At 37.4% G+C, this 13,129-nt stretch overlaps 1 protein-coding gene and 1 pseudogene across 1 annotated transcript; both read left to right on the forward strand.

Annotated features, from left to right (window-relative positions):
• LOC125266232 overlaps window positions 1–13,129 on the forward strand; it is a 125,307-nt pseudogene that overhangs the window by 66,432 nt on the left and 45,746 nt on the right.
• LOC125266028 (endoplasmic reticulum chaperone BiP) lies at window positions 190–2,971 on the forward strand. Its single transcript, XM_048186514.1, has 3 exons — window positions 190–418; window positions 2,046–2,213; window positions 2,406–2,971. Exons 1-3 carry the CDS (start codon window positions 190–192, stop codon window positions 2,969–2,971), a joined length of 963 nt encoding a protein of 320 aa, XP_048042471.1.

Genomic DNA, 13,129 nt, shown 5'->3' on the forward strand with positions numbered 1-13,129 from the left:
TGCTCTTTTTCCTGTTGTGACTGACTGTATTCGTTTTCTACATGCATAAACCGAACCTTGACCTCCGTACCGTATGGTTCTGGACGAATACATACTGTTACACCTCTAATAAATACATGATATTTAATTAATTCTAAAATAAACCGTGTTTTTTAATGCTTCTCCTCGCAGGATTTGTTCAGCTCCACAATGAAACCAGTGCACAATGTTCTGCAAGATGCTAAAAATGACAGCCTGGAGAAGTCTGACATTGATGAGATCATCTTGGTCGGCGGCTCCACTCGAATCCCCAAGATCCAGGAGATGGTGAAAGAGTTCTTCAACGGCAAAGAGCCTTTCAAAGGAATCAACCCCAATGAAGCCGTGGCGTACGGAGCCGCCGTTCAGGCCGGAGTTCTGTCCAGAGAAGAGGGCACCGGTGAGTCCTTCTCCACATCAAGAAGGTCTGAATGAAGGACAATTAATCAATTACCACTTAGGCTTCCAGCGATTATGACAACAAAATAATAGAGTTAAATGATTAGGCCTATTGTGCTGTATTCCATTACGTTATAAATCCATTGCACCACTTCCCACTTTACAGCAGTGACTTTCACCCTCCCCAAATGTTTCATAGCCTTCAGTAGGGTGAGGAGAAGTGCACTAAAACATTAGTGCAACATACTTTGATCTCAATTATATTGATTTAGGGTACGTTTAGCCTACATGACAACGATGTACTAAAAATAGAAAAGTTTCTCCTTTGCGTTTTCCTCATACAGACAATTTTGACAAAACAATCCCTGTTCACAAGGACCTGTGTAAATGACTAAAATGCTTTATTCTAAAAAGAAACACTATACACCTATAGACTGAACATGTAGCTAACACGCATACACATGACATCAGTCTTTACAAATATATATATATTTTTAAATGTTTTTAGATTTATTTTTGACGTTTTTTGCCTTTATTTTGATAGGACAGTCATTAGACAGGAAGCGAAGTGGGAGAGAGAAAGAGGGGGACGGGATCGGGAAAAGAACCCCAGGACCTGGACTCGAACTCAGCTAGCCCGAAGCGCATTGGCGCTACATGTCGGCTCGCTGCCGCATTTTTATAGTTTTTATAGTTTTACACGGAGATGATAAAACTGAGAAACAAATTAGTGCAGTTCTTCTACTTACGGCGTTTATCAAAAATCAAATCTATACTCTGTGTAAAACCGTTTTAACAGATTAGGCAATCTCTACTTATAAACCAAATAGGTTCCTAAGGTCCAGTAATCATGGTCTCCTCTCTGCTCCTAGATCTAGTTCCGTTGCAGAGGTGATCAAGCTTTTGCTGTTGCTGGTCCTAGTCTATAAAACAATTTACCAGCTTCTATTAGAGCTGCGCCCTCTTTGCCTGTATTTAAATGCCGGCTTAAAAATCATCTTCTCTTGATAGTTTTTATCTAGTCATGTAAATTGTATTATTATGCTGTGTTTCGGTGTTTTGTTGTCTCTTATTCGTTTTTTTCTAGCTGTATTGTACAGCACTTTGGATCAACTGGTAGTTGTGTGAAGGTGCTTTATAAATAAAGAGAAACAAAAGTTTGGTGTTTTGGGGGCTCTGAAAACACTTTGTCATGTAAATGAGTGGCCATAACACAAACACAAAAAAACGTTTTCTGTTTAAGTTGAAAATGGTGTCGCGTAAATGACTCATTTTATTTTTTCTTATTTTTACATTATTTACTTTAAATAATTCATAAAAAACACTGTATACTAGATTATATATAATTATTTTAAGTTATTATATAAATTAAATTATGAAATGAATGTATAGTAATAAAGTTAAATATATATAATTTTATTATTCTTTTATGCTAAATTATATAAGGAAATCAACTTGTAAAAAAATGTTTAAAAAAAACAAGTCAAAAATTAATGTTTCCAAAGTTAACGATTAATTGTGATAAATAATCATGATCTCAATATTGACCAAAATAATCTTGATTATGATTTTTCCATACTCAACCCCTTTTTTGTGAGATGATTAACGACTGAATCCTGTTGGATCAGGTGACCTGGTGCTTCTGGATGTGTGCCCTTTGACCCTGGGTATTGAGACTGTTGGAGGAAATATGACCAAGCTTATTCCCAGAAACACCGTCGTGCCCACCAAGAAATCACAGATCTTCTCCACTGCTTCTGACAACCAGACAACCGTGACCATCAGTGTTTATGAAGGTAAGCCAACGAATATAGCATCAAAACGGTCTGTATCTTACTAAATCACAGTTGAAAATAGCCGTGGTAGCGGACATTGTGGAAAATCACAAACATGCATGTTTTGTTACACTTTAGGCCGTTTCATAAGCTGTCTTTAATCTTCAGAATAGAATCGGTTCTGGTTTTCACTCTCTTTCTGTCTGTTTCCAGGTGAGCGTCCCATGACCAAGGATAACCTCCTTCTGGGAACCTTTGACCTGACCGGCATCCCTCCTGCACCCCGCGGCATCCCTCAGATCGAGGTCACCTTCGAGATCGACGTGAACGGCATCCTCCGTGTCACTGCTGAGCACAAAGTCATGGGAAACAAGAACAAGATCACCATCACAAACGACCATAACCGCCTGACACCCGAAGACATCAAGCGCATGGTGAACGATGCAGAAAAGTTTGCTGAAGATGACAAGAAGCGAAAGGAGCGCTTCAACGCCCGCAACGAGCTGGAGAGCTACGCCTACTCTCTGAAGAACCAGATCGGTGACAAGAAGAAGCTCGGTGGCAAGCTGTCGTCCGAAGATAAAGAAGCCATCGAGAAGGCGGTCGAGGAGAAGATCGAGTGGTTGGAGTCTCATCAGGAAGCAGAACTCGAAGACTTCCAGGCCAAGAAGAAGGAGCTGGAGGAGGTCGTGCAGCCCATCGTGAGCAAGCTGTACGGCAGCGCGGGCGGCCCGCCACCAGAAGAGGGCGACGAGCAGGGCAAAAAAGACGAGCTGTAGATCGTCCAGCGACTCTGTTCAGTTGTGTCAATGTGCAACACTTTTTTTTTTTTTTTTAAATGTTACTCTGAGGGGTTCAACAGATATTTGACATGTACTGATAAATAAAGCTCTTCACAGAACAAATTACCTTTTAAACCTATTTTATTTTCCCCTCCAGTGCCTATATTAAAAGTCAAATAAACTGGAAAGCAATTTCAAAGGTCTTTGTTTCATAAATAATGAGTCAATGAGATGAAGTAAACTTATCGTTTGAATTTCTAGACTTTTGAGGAGTTGAAGTGGTGATGAAGATGAAATGAGTTTTAAATCCACAAGGTTATTTGAGTGCGAGTTTGGCGCGAGCCCCTATGCGCTTGCACACTTGGCACAGCCCTTGCGACGGTTCTGTCATTAATTAATATGAATTAATGTGATTAGCCTTTTACTTGACTATGTTATCAAACAGCTAATAATGTGTTGCTAATGTTACACAAACCATGTTCCCGTTCACGAGTCAGACAGCTGCCTTCTAACAATCAGTATCCTTACAAACACTCTGAACAACTCAGAACGTCAGTGGAGAAAGGCATATAGTTCATCATAACATTGTAATAGACTCACTATATTGATAAATCTACACAATTTTTCATATCAACAGAAAATTTACAGGGATAACCTGGCTTCTCTCGAGACTTTCCTGCTTCAGAGCAGTCATAGTTAATGATATGCTAAAGCCTGCCGGCACATTGTTGTGATTGGTTACAAGATAGTCTGTGATGTCACAAACACCAGCGATTTCAAACCGTGGGTTTTTGGTTTACTGCAGCATAAAATACTGAGCAATGGTGCTGACTTATGAATTTGCACATAGTTTGTCTTAAAGCATATTAAAAACACCACATAGACATATAAACAACAATAAAAACTTGATTTTCACCTCAGGGGGTCTTTAACATTTGATCTTCAGTGCTTACATGATTGGTTGAAAAAGAACCACCTGACCATCAATGTAAAGAAAAACTGAATGTATGTACTTTCATTTAACTAGAAAAAGTATTTCTTATGCTGATTCTCTTACCTTTGCAAATCAAGATCTTGTCACTACAAAGACTTGTAAATATCTTGGTGTTACTTGATACACATCTTACACACCAGGATCACATTTCTAATTTAACAAAAAAAAAAAAAAAAAAAAAAAAAAACTGAATCAGAAACTTTGTGTATAACAAGATTAGATCATCTTTCTTTTTCTGTTTAAAAGAAAATAACTAAAAGAATATATTTAGTTACCACTTGTACTACACTATGGGTTCATATGTACTATAAGTGGAATCTAAATACATTTTTTAAATACAGAGATAGTATATTAAAAGTTCATATTTAGTTCATATTTTGTGCTGTCTCAAAATAGCACAGTTGAGTACACTTAGATGTTCTTAAGATTATCTTAAGTACTAAAGAAGAATTTTTAGTATATTAAATGCAAAATTAAATACAAAATAGAGCACTATAAGTACATTAGAAGTGTACTTTTTTTTTTTTTTTACCTGTGTACAGAGCCTCAAAGGTATCTGCATGAGATGAGGAACACCATAGATCAAATTGAATACGCAGATCTTGTCACAGACACGTCAGGCTCCACCGTTCACCAATCACAGCGCACTCAATCACCGGAATACTGATCACCGCCACCTGCACGTCATCAACCACCTCATCAGCACCACTACAAAGAGCACTCACACACGCCACTCCATGTCCGGTCTCGTTTGTACATACTTTACGGATATGCTTACCTCAAGGACTCATTGTACACTCAACAAACTACGGCCCAGGTCAGGAAGCAGACAGACTGGCTAAACCGACCGTCTGCTAGCTGCCTCACGTTACAGAAGTCAGATAAATCCAACACATAGAAACTCTTACACCTAGATATTATCACATAGAGACTGTGTCTGTACCCCGAATTAATAAAAACTAAAAACTTCCAAACCCTTTTAATGGAAAAAATTTAATTGATGTTCAACAAATAAAAAATAGAGATAATAATGATAAACAAATGATAAAGCTTGGGTTACTGAATATTAGATCACTTTCTTCAAAAGCACTTATTGTAAATGATATTATCACAGACAATAATCTAGATGTGCTATGTTTGACAGAAACCTGGCTAAAACCGGACGATTACACTACTTTAAATGAGTCCAGCCCTCAAGGTTATGATTATCGACACAATCCTCGACAGAAAGGCAAAGGGGGAGGTGTTGCTGTAATTTATAGTAATATTTACAGTATTAGTCAGAGTCTTTCAAATATAATTCCTTCGAAGTGATGGTGCTTTACGTAACATTATGTAAGTTGACATTTGTGTTGGTACTGTATACAGGCCACCAGGACACCATACAGACTTTATCAAAGAATTTGCTGATTTTCTATCGGAGTTAGTACTAGCTGCAGATAAAGTCCTTGTTGTTGGTGATTTTAATATCCATGTAGATAATAAAAAAGACTCATTGGAATTGGCATTTACAGACATTCTAAACTCTACTGGTGTTAGACAACACGTGTCGGGACCCACTCATTGTCGTAATCATACTTTAGATCTAATATTGTCACATGGAATCGATATTGATGCCGTTGAAATTCTGCAGCAGAGTGACGACATCTCAGATCATTATCTAGTCTCGTGTATACTACATTTAGTTAAAGAGGCTAAACTGCCTCCCTGCCATAAATATGGTAGAACCATCACTTCTACCACTAAAGATTGCTTTATAAATAATCTTCCTGATCAGTTTCATTGCCTTAGCATACCAGACAGCTTAGAAGACCTCGATGTTGCAACAGAAACTATTGCCTCTGTCTTTTCCAGCACATTAGATTCAGTTGCTCCTTTGAGTTTAAAAAGATTAAGGAATTTAATCAAAAGCCATGGTACAATGAGCACACTCGGGCCCTAAAAACAGCAGCCAGAAAATGGAGCGTTGCTGGAAGAAAACAAAACTAGAAGTATTTCGCATTTCGTGGAGAGAGAAAATGATTGAGTACAGAAAGGCCTTAAAATCTGCTAGATCTGCCTATTTTTCAAAACTCTTAGAAGAAAATAAACACAACCCTAGGTATTTATTTGATACAGTGGCTAAATTAACAAGAAATAAAGCTTAAACTTCTGATGTTTCCAAAGAGCACAGCAGTAATGACTTTATGAACTTCTTTACTTGCAAGATTGATAATATTAGAGAGAAAATTATAACCATGCAACCGTCTACTACAGTATCGTGTCAGACATTGCATTGTAGTGTCCCTGAGGAAAAATTCATTTCATTTACTGCTCTAGGGGAGGAAGAATTGTCTAAACTTGTTAATCATCAAAATCAACAACATGTATGTTAGACCCTATACCGACTAAGCTATTGAAAGAGATGCTTCCAGAAGTCATAGATCCTCTTCTTAATATCATTAATTCATCTTTGTCATTAGGATACGTACCAAAAACTTTTAAGCTGGCTATTATTAAACCTCTTATTAAAAAACCACAACTAGATCCTAAAGAATTAGTCAATTACAGGCCGATCTCAAATCTTACTTTTCTGTCAAAAATACTAGAAAAGGCAGTTTCATCGCAACTATGTTCCTTTTTAGAAAGAAATAATATCTGTGAGGATTTCCAGTCAGGATTTAGACCATACCATAGTACTGAGACTGCTCTTGTCAGAGTTACTAATGATTTGCTCTTATCATCAGATCGTGGTTGTATCTCTCTATTAGTGTTACTGGATCTTAGTGCTGCATTTGACACTATCGATCACAATATTCTCTTAAATAGACATGAAAACTATGTTGGCATTAGTGGAATTGCATTGTCATGGTTCAAATCATACTTATCTGATCTTATCTTATTATCGTATTATCTTATCTTATACCGTTATCAGTTTGTAGTAGTAAATGATGAGATGTCATATCGATCACAAGTTAAATATGGAGTACCGCAAGGCTCAGTACTAGGACCATTGCTTTTCACTCTGTACATGCTACCCTTGGGAGATATCATTAGGAAGCATGGCGTTAGTTTTCACTGTTACGCTGATGATACTCAGCTCTATATTTCTTCGTGCCCTGACGAAAATCACCAATTCGCTAAATTAACAGAATGTATAGCTGATATAAAAACTGGATGACCAGTAATTTCCTACTACTAAAATTCAGAAAAAACAGAGATTCTAATTTTTGGACCAAAAACTTCTTCACATAATAACCTAGAATACTGTCTAACACTTGATGTCTGCTCTGTTAAGTCTTCGTCGTCAGTTAGGAACCTGGGTGTGCTCTTTGATACCAATCTTTCATTTGAAGGCCATGTTACTAGCATCTGTAAAACCGCATTCTTCCATATTAAAAATATATCTAAACTACGACATATGCTCTCAATGAAGAATGCAGAACAGTTAGTTCATGCGTTCATGACCTCGAGGTTAGATTACTGTAACGCTCTACTGGGTGGTTGTTCCTCCCGCTTGATAAATAAACTACAGCTCGTACAAAATGCAGCAGCTAGAGTTCTTACTAGAACTAGGAAGTATGACCATATTAGCCCAGTTCTGTCGTCACTGCATTGGCTTCCTGTTAAACATCGTATAGATTTTAAAATCTTGTTAATTACTTACAAAGCACTAAATGGTTTAGTCCCCCAGTACCTAAGCGAGCTCTTCAATCATTATAGTCCTTCACGTTTATTGCGATCTCAGAATTCAGGCCAGCTGATAATACTTAGAATATCGAAATCAACCGCATGTGGTAGATCCTTCTCCTATTTGGCCCCTAAACTCTGGAACAATCTTCCTAGCATTGTTCGGGAAGCAGACACACTCTGTCAGTTTAAATCTAGACTAAAAATGCATCTCTTTAACCTGGCATACACATAACACATTATCAATTTATATTTTCAAATCCGTTAAAGGATTATTAGGCTGAATAAATTAGTTCAGCCGGAACCGGGAACACTTCCTATAACACCAGATGTACTTGTTACATCAGAAAAAGAATGGCATCTACGCTAATATTAGTCTTTCTGTTTATCCCAAGGTTTACCGTAGTCAACCGGATTCAGGCTGTATCCAGATGAGACCGAGGACCGGTGCCTTGACACGACCACAACGCAGCCCTGAAGTATCAGCAGAGATCGAGTCGACTAGATCATCCATTGTGAAGACATTGTGCTCCTTTACGCAAAGCTCTACACTTTTGTCTATATGCTTTAGGAACTAGCTTGTATGCTTTTAAGACTGCTTCCTTTATTTTTTGCAAAGATTTGACTATCCGCTACACTACAAGTGTAGAATATGCTTTTTGAGCCTTACCCTGGAACACACACTGTAACAATAATGTTCGTTTGCTATCTTATCTTTCCATCAAATTTTCTAAATGCTCAAATAAACTAAAGAAAGTGTCCAAATCATTTTCATTAAACTTGGGCATGAGACAGAATCCTTGCAACATCAAAACCCTGTACAAATTAATTACCCATCGGAGACTGCACAACATTAGGTTGACTCTAATCAATTGCAGTCTCTGTGCTTCAATATCCAGTTTATAAAGTTCAACTTCTTGCTTTCTTTTATTACTCTCCATTTCTAAGAGCCACACATTTCTCTGCTGTTCATAAGTCAATGAAGAAAAACTTCTTGGAGGATCAATTTGTTCTACAGGATCTTGAACTTGAGACACAGCAGGTTTCTCAGCCCTAGTTGTAAGCACACCCAAGTCTGCTAAAGCTTTTAGAAGTTTTTCCTTAGTTGTATATACAATATCAAAATGTGCAGCCACCTCTAATAATTAATCTTAAGACATTTTGTCTAACTTCTTTTCAGTAGGATTTAAGGCGAGACACCCCAGGTGAATAGGATAAAAAAAATTAACTAATAGATATCACCATACTTCCCCAGCTGATTGATTACATTAAAAATTGCAAAATATTGTTACAAGTTTTCTAAAATCTAACGTTTAAATATGCAAATGAGGCGTTATCTAATTAAATATGCATTAATTTGCATAAAAATCTGAATATTGGATGAAGTCAGATTCAAAATTCTTGTTTAAGTTTTTTGACATAGCCTATTAAATCCAAAGGTTTTTACATAGGGAATTTTGGCTCTCTTTTTATCAGCCCATAATTCAGAAAATACCATCAACAGCCAGAAAGTAAATAATTTTCACCAATGTTTTTAGGAATAAAATGTTGTAAAAAACATATATATAGAATATATAAGAATATAGATAGGAATAAAACTGTAAAGTTTGGTGTATGTAAGTTCTGCTGAAGTGGAGATTTCTGACTCAGAACAGGAGAAAAAAAAAACTTATTTTGAGAAAACAGCCTGCAAAGATATTTACTGTAATTGAAATCTATAGACGCAAATAGATAAAGTGCTATAAAATTAGGGCTGGGCGATATATCGCATGCGTCACGCACATTTCGTCAGTAAAGCCGGTTCCCTGATTACCGCTAAATCGCTTTCAAATGGAGCGGCATTTAATAGACAGAACCGTAGATCACTGATAAGCCACGCAATATCACGTTCATTATCGAAGACAGCACTGGTACCCCTCAAATAACCAGAGAGATACAGTACAGCGGCAGTGCCCTCAGCCCAGCATCAGCACAAAAATAACAAACTAAAATAAAAATAAAAAGTCAACGCAAAAACGTTGCTATAACCTACCTGGGAAAAGACACCTTTTATGAGAAGTTTGTTTACACTTGCTACAATAAACAATTTAAAATGCTTGTGGCCCAAAGAATAAACACTGCACAAAGCGATCTCACTTCTCGTTACTGACCCACTAGATTAATCATTACACATTATAAAATTCGCATTCAAACTGATAGATAAGTTACTTACCAGTTTCCTCTCCTTCTAACCAAAATAATGCGACAAACTTGTTGAACGGCAGCGAATAACCAAACATTTGCAAGACACCGGCTGCGTGCCTTCCTACCTTGAAATGTATCCTCAGAAGGCAGCATTTTCCAGTTTTCGGACACAGCCACCAAACGGAGAGCTCTAACAGACCAGAGCACACGCAGGTGGTTCAATGTGCGCAACTACGGCGTTCTGAAACACATTCCAATTGAAAGTTCGGCTCATAACTGCAACAAAAATGGGCAATCACAAAGAAATACGTTGTAAAAGTATATTTTATTATAAATCTCTAGGGGCAGACATAACAGGGGAAAAAATAGAAGAAACGTTCAAACTCCGACGATCGCATCCATGACCACTAAACTGAAGGAATAGCGAGGATCTGATGGCGTAGAATTCTCAAACCAAGGACACCTGACACGGTGCCCAATCCTGCAAGAGCAGGAACAAAATAGAACCACTTTACCACCCCCCCCCCCCCACCCCACCCCATATCCGCCATGTTTTGTAGTCTTTTAACACTTTTTACTCGTGTTTGTAGTTCTGAACTGAATCCTCGTCCAACACGCAATAGGTTGTGGGCAATATTAGCATTTGTAGTGTGCACGGATCCACAATTCGAAAATCTACCGGAAATAGTAGACCATCCGGGGACTTTTGGCATACTCTTTTCAACATACTATGCTTTGGGACACACTTATTTTAATCTCACATACTATTTAGGATGGATACTATGGACATTGGGACGCAGGGAGACTCTCCCTGCGTTCCATTCAGAAGGGCTCATCCCTATGCCCTAATCTGGAGTGAGAGCTTCAAAGGGATGAAGGGTGTAGGGGTAAAAAAAAAAAAAAAAAAAAAACTCTTTTTTTTAAAGCGCACTTCTGCATCATCTTAACGAGACAATCAAAGAGGAGTAGATTGTGCAAGCTGCGCTCTTTGTTTAACATTAGTTTATTTATTTATTTTAGGTTTATCGCACCATATTGTATATTGTGTCTATGTATTTGAAACATTTGAATGGACTGATAAAAGGAGCTGTAAAGTGTTTTTGTTGAAGTACACTGTCATTCTGACCATAATAATGTACCAAATCTAATTTGTATAAATATTACAGTAGTATAGAAAAATACTATATATATTTATAGGTAAAATTTGAACTCTGAGCCTCCTGTACCAATTCTGTGACGTCAAAGAACTTCCCTGTGCAAAGGATCATGGGGGCCCGAAGTGTCCATCAGTTGTACCCTTCGAAATCCTTCATTCCGAAGGGCCCTTTGAAGTGGCCAGTTTTGAGCACTTCGGTTTGGAACGACCCTTCAATATGGCAGCCATGATTATTTTCACTCCGAAGTGCCCTTCGGAGGGCGACATACCCCATTTGGAACAACTTAGACATTTTTATCCCCGCAGCCAGGGGACTGTACCATGATGGTAGTTGAACAAACTCAGGGTTATAGGATTAGTTTTGAGTTGACAAAACCAAACCACTCCAATCCGGCTTTGTTGGTACCATGATGCTGAACATCAACTTTCTCTGTCAACTCAGGCTTTGATCCTGAGTTTGAGGAGCGCGTGCACATGAAATGCGTGACATCAGTGGTGAACAGCCAATCACATGCCTTGCAACAGAGAGAAACTCTGATTCACTTCTCGCAAGAGAGCCAGCGCGATTCAAAACTCTTTTGCTGAAGGTTAAGAAATTGAAGAAAATGAAGAATTTAAACGCATTTACACTAAAGAAAATACTTGTCCATGAAAGAGGACAAATAAAATAAATGATCTTGCTCTATCAGTGCAAGTGAAACTTGTGAAGTTAGTTTATAAAAATGACTACATGTGTCATCTCACAAGGATGTACCCAAGAGGAAGAAAAAAGCCAATAGCTCCACTGGGAATAGCATCCATCACTATGGCAAAGTCTCGTGGGGTGACAGGAATACAATATTTAGTTAAGAATTCAGAATAAGAAAACAAAAGACCGTTTGAATTAACAAGTTGAGAAACCAAAAGAATATTATTAGTAAACCAATCTGGGAAAAAAAGAGTTTTATTTTTATATCGGATATCCTGGTTATTCCAAATAAAATACCTGTGGGGACTAAAATTATGTTTGTAAATTAAATGCCAAGCGAAAAGCATCTGTTTATGGAAATTTGATAATTTGATGGGCAATTTAGAGATATTGTAGTTACATACTAAGAGAAAGGGGAGACCACCATCTTTAGAAAAAATATAGTTAGGAATAGCGTTCCATATGGATTCAGAACCAGTCAAAAATTGCCTCAACCAATTGATCTTAAATGTATTGTTTAAAGAAGCAAAGTCAAGAAGGTTAAGACCCCCCTGATCAAAGCTATTTATGACGACAGATTTTTTTAAGTAATGTCTCTTGTGTTTCCATAAAAAGTCAAAGATCATTCTATCAACCTTCGCACAAATTGACTTATCAACATACAAGGAAAGAGCAGTGTAGGTCAATCGAGAAACACCTTCTGCTTTAGTAAGGAGAGCCCTTCCCCGTAAAGATAAGTCCCTTTGGAGCCATGAGTTAAATTTTTTCTTTGCTTTAGTAATTACTGGATCAAAGTTTAACTTTCCTCTAATATTAACATCTTTACAGACAATCACACCCAAATAACACACTTCGGTCTTAACTGGAATACTATGCAAGAAGGGGGCAGAACAAGACTTTAAGGGAAGGAGTTCACATTTATTTAAATTCAAAAATAAACCAGAAGCTTTAGAGAATAGTTTAATAAGATCAAGAGCGATAGGGATCTGTAAGTCATTTTTTAAAAAGAGTGTAGTATCGTCGGCTAATTGGGTTATAAGAATCGGTTTATCAGCTATATTAATTCCTTTTAGTTGACTACTCAACAGAGAAGAAGTAAGGAGCTGAGCAGCTAGTAAGAACAAGTAAGGCGATACCGGACAGCCCTGGCGAACTCCTCTAAACACATTAAATCTTGGAGAAGTGCCAGATTTAAGATTAATTGAGCAGTTGCCATTTTTTATATAAAGTTTGGACAGTTTTGCAAAAGAAATCACCAAAACCAAATTTATACAGGGATTGTAAAATAAAATCATGTTCAAGGGAATCGAAGGCTTTATAAAAATCTAAAAAAAGAATAAAACTTTCGTCGCTAATCAGCTCATCATAGTCTAACAAATCTAAAACTAGGCGTATATTATTAGCAATATGCCTGAATGAATGAAACCTGACTGAGTTTCTTCTATTATTGTACCCAGAACACGT

Source organism: Megalobrama amblycephala, linkage group LG4 (assembly GCF_018812025.1).
Source record: "Megalobrama amblycephala isolate DHTTF-2021 linkage group LG4, ASM1881202v1, whole genome shotgun sequence".
Lineage (NCBI taxonomy): Eukaryota > Metazoa > Chordata > Actinopteri > Cypriniformes > Xenocyprididae > Megalobrama > Megalobrama amblycephala.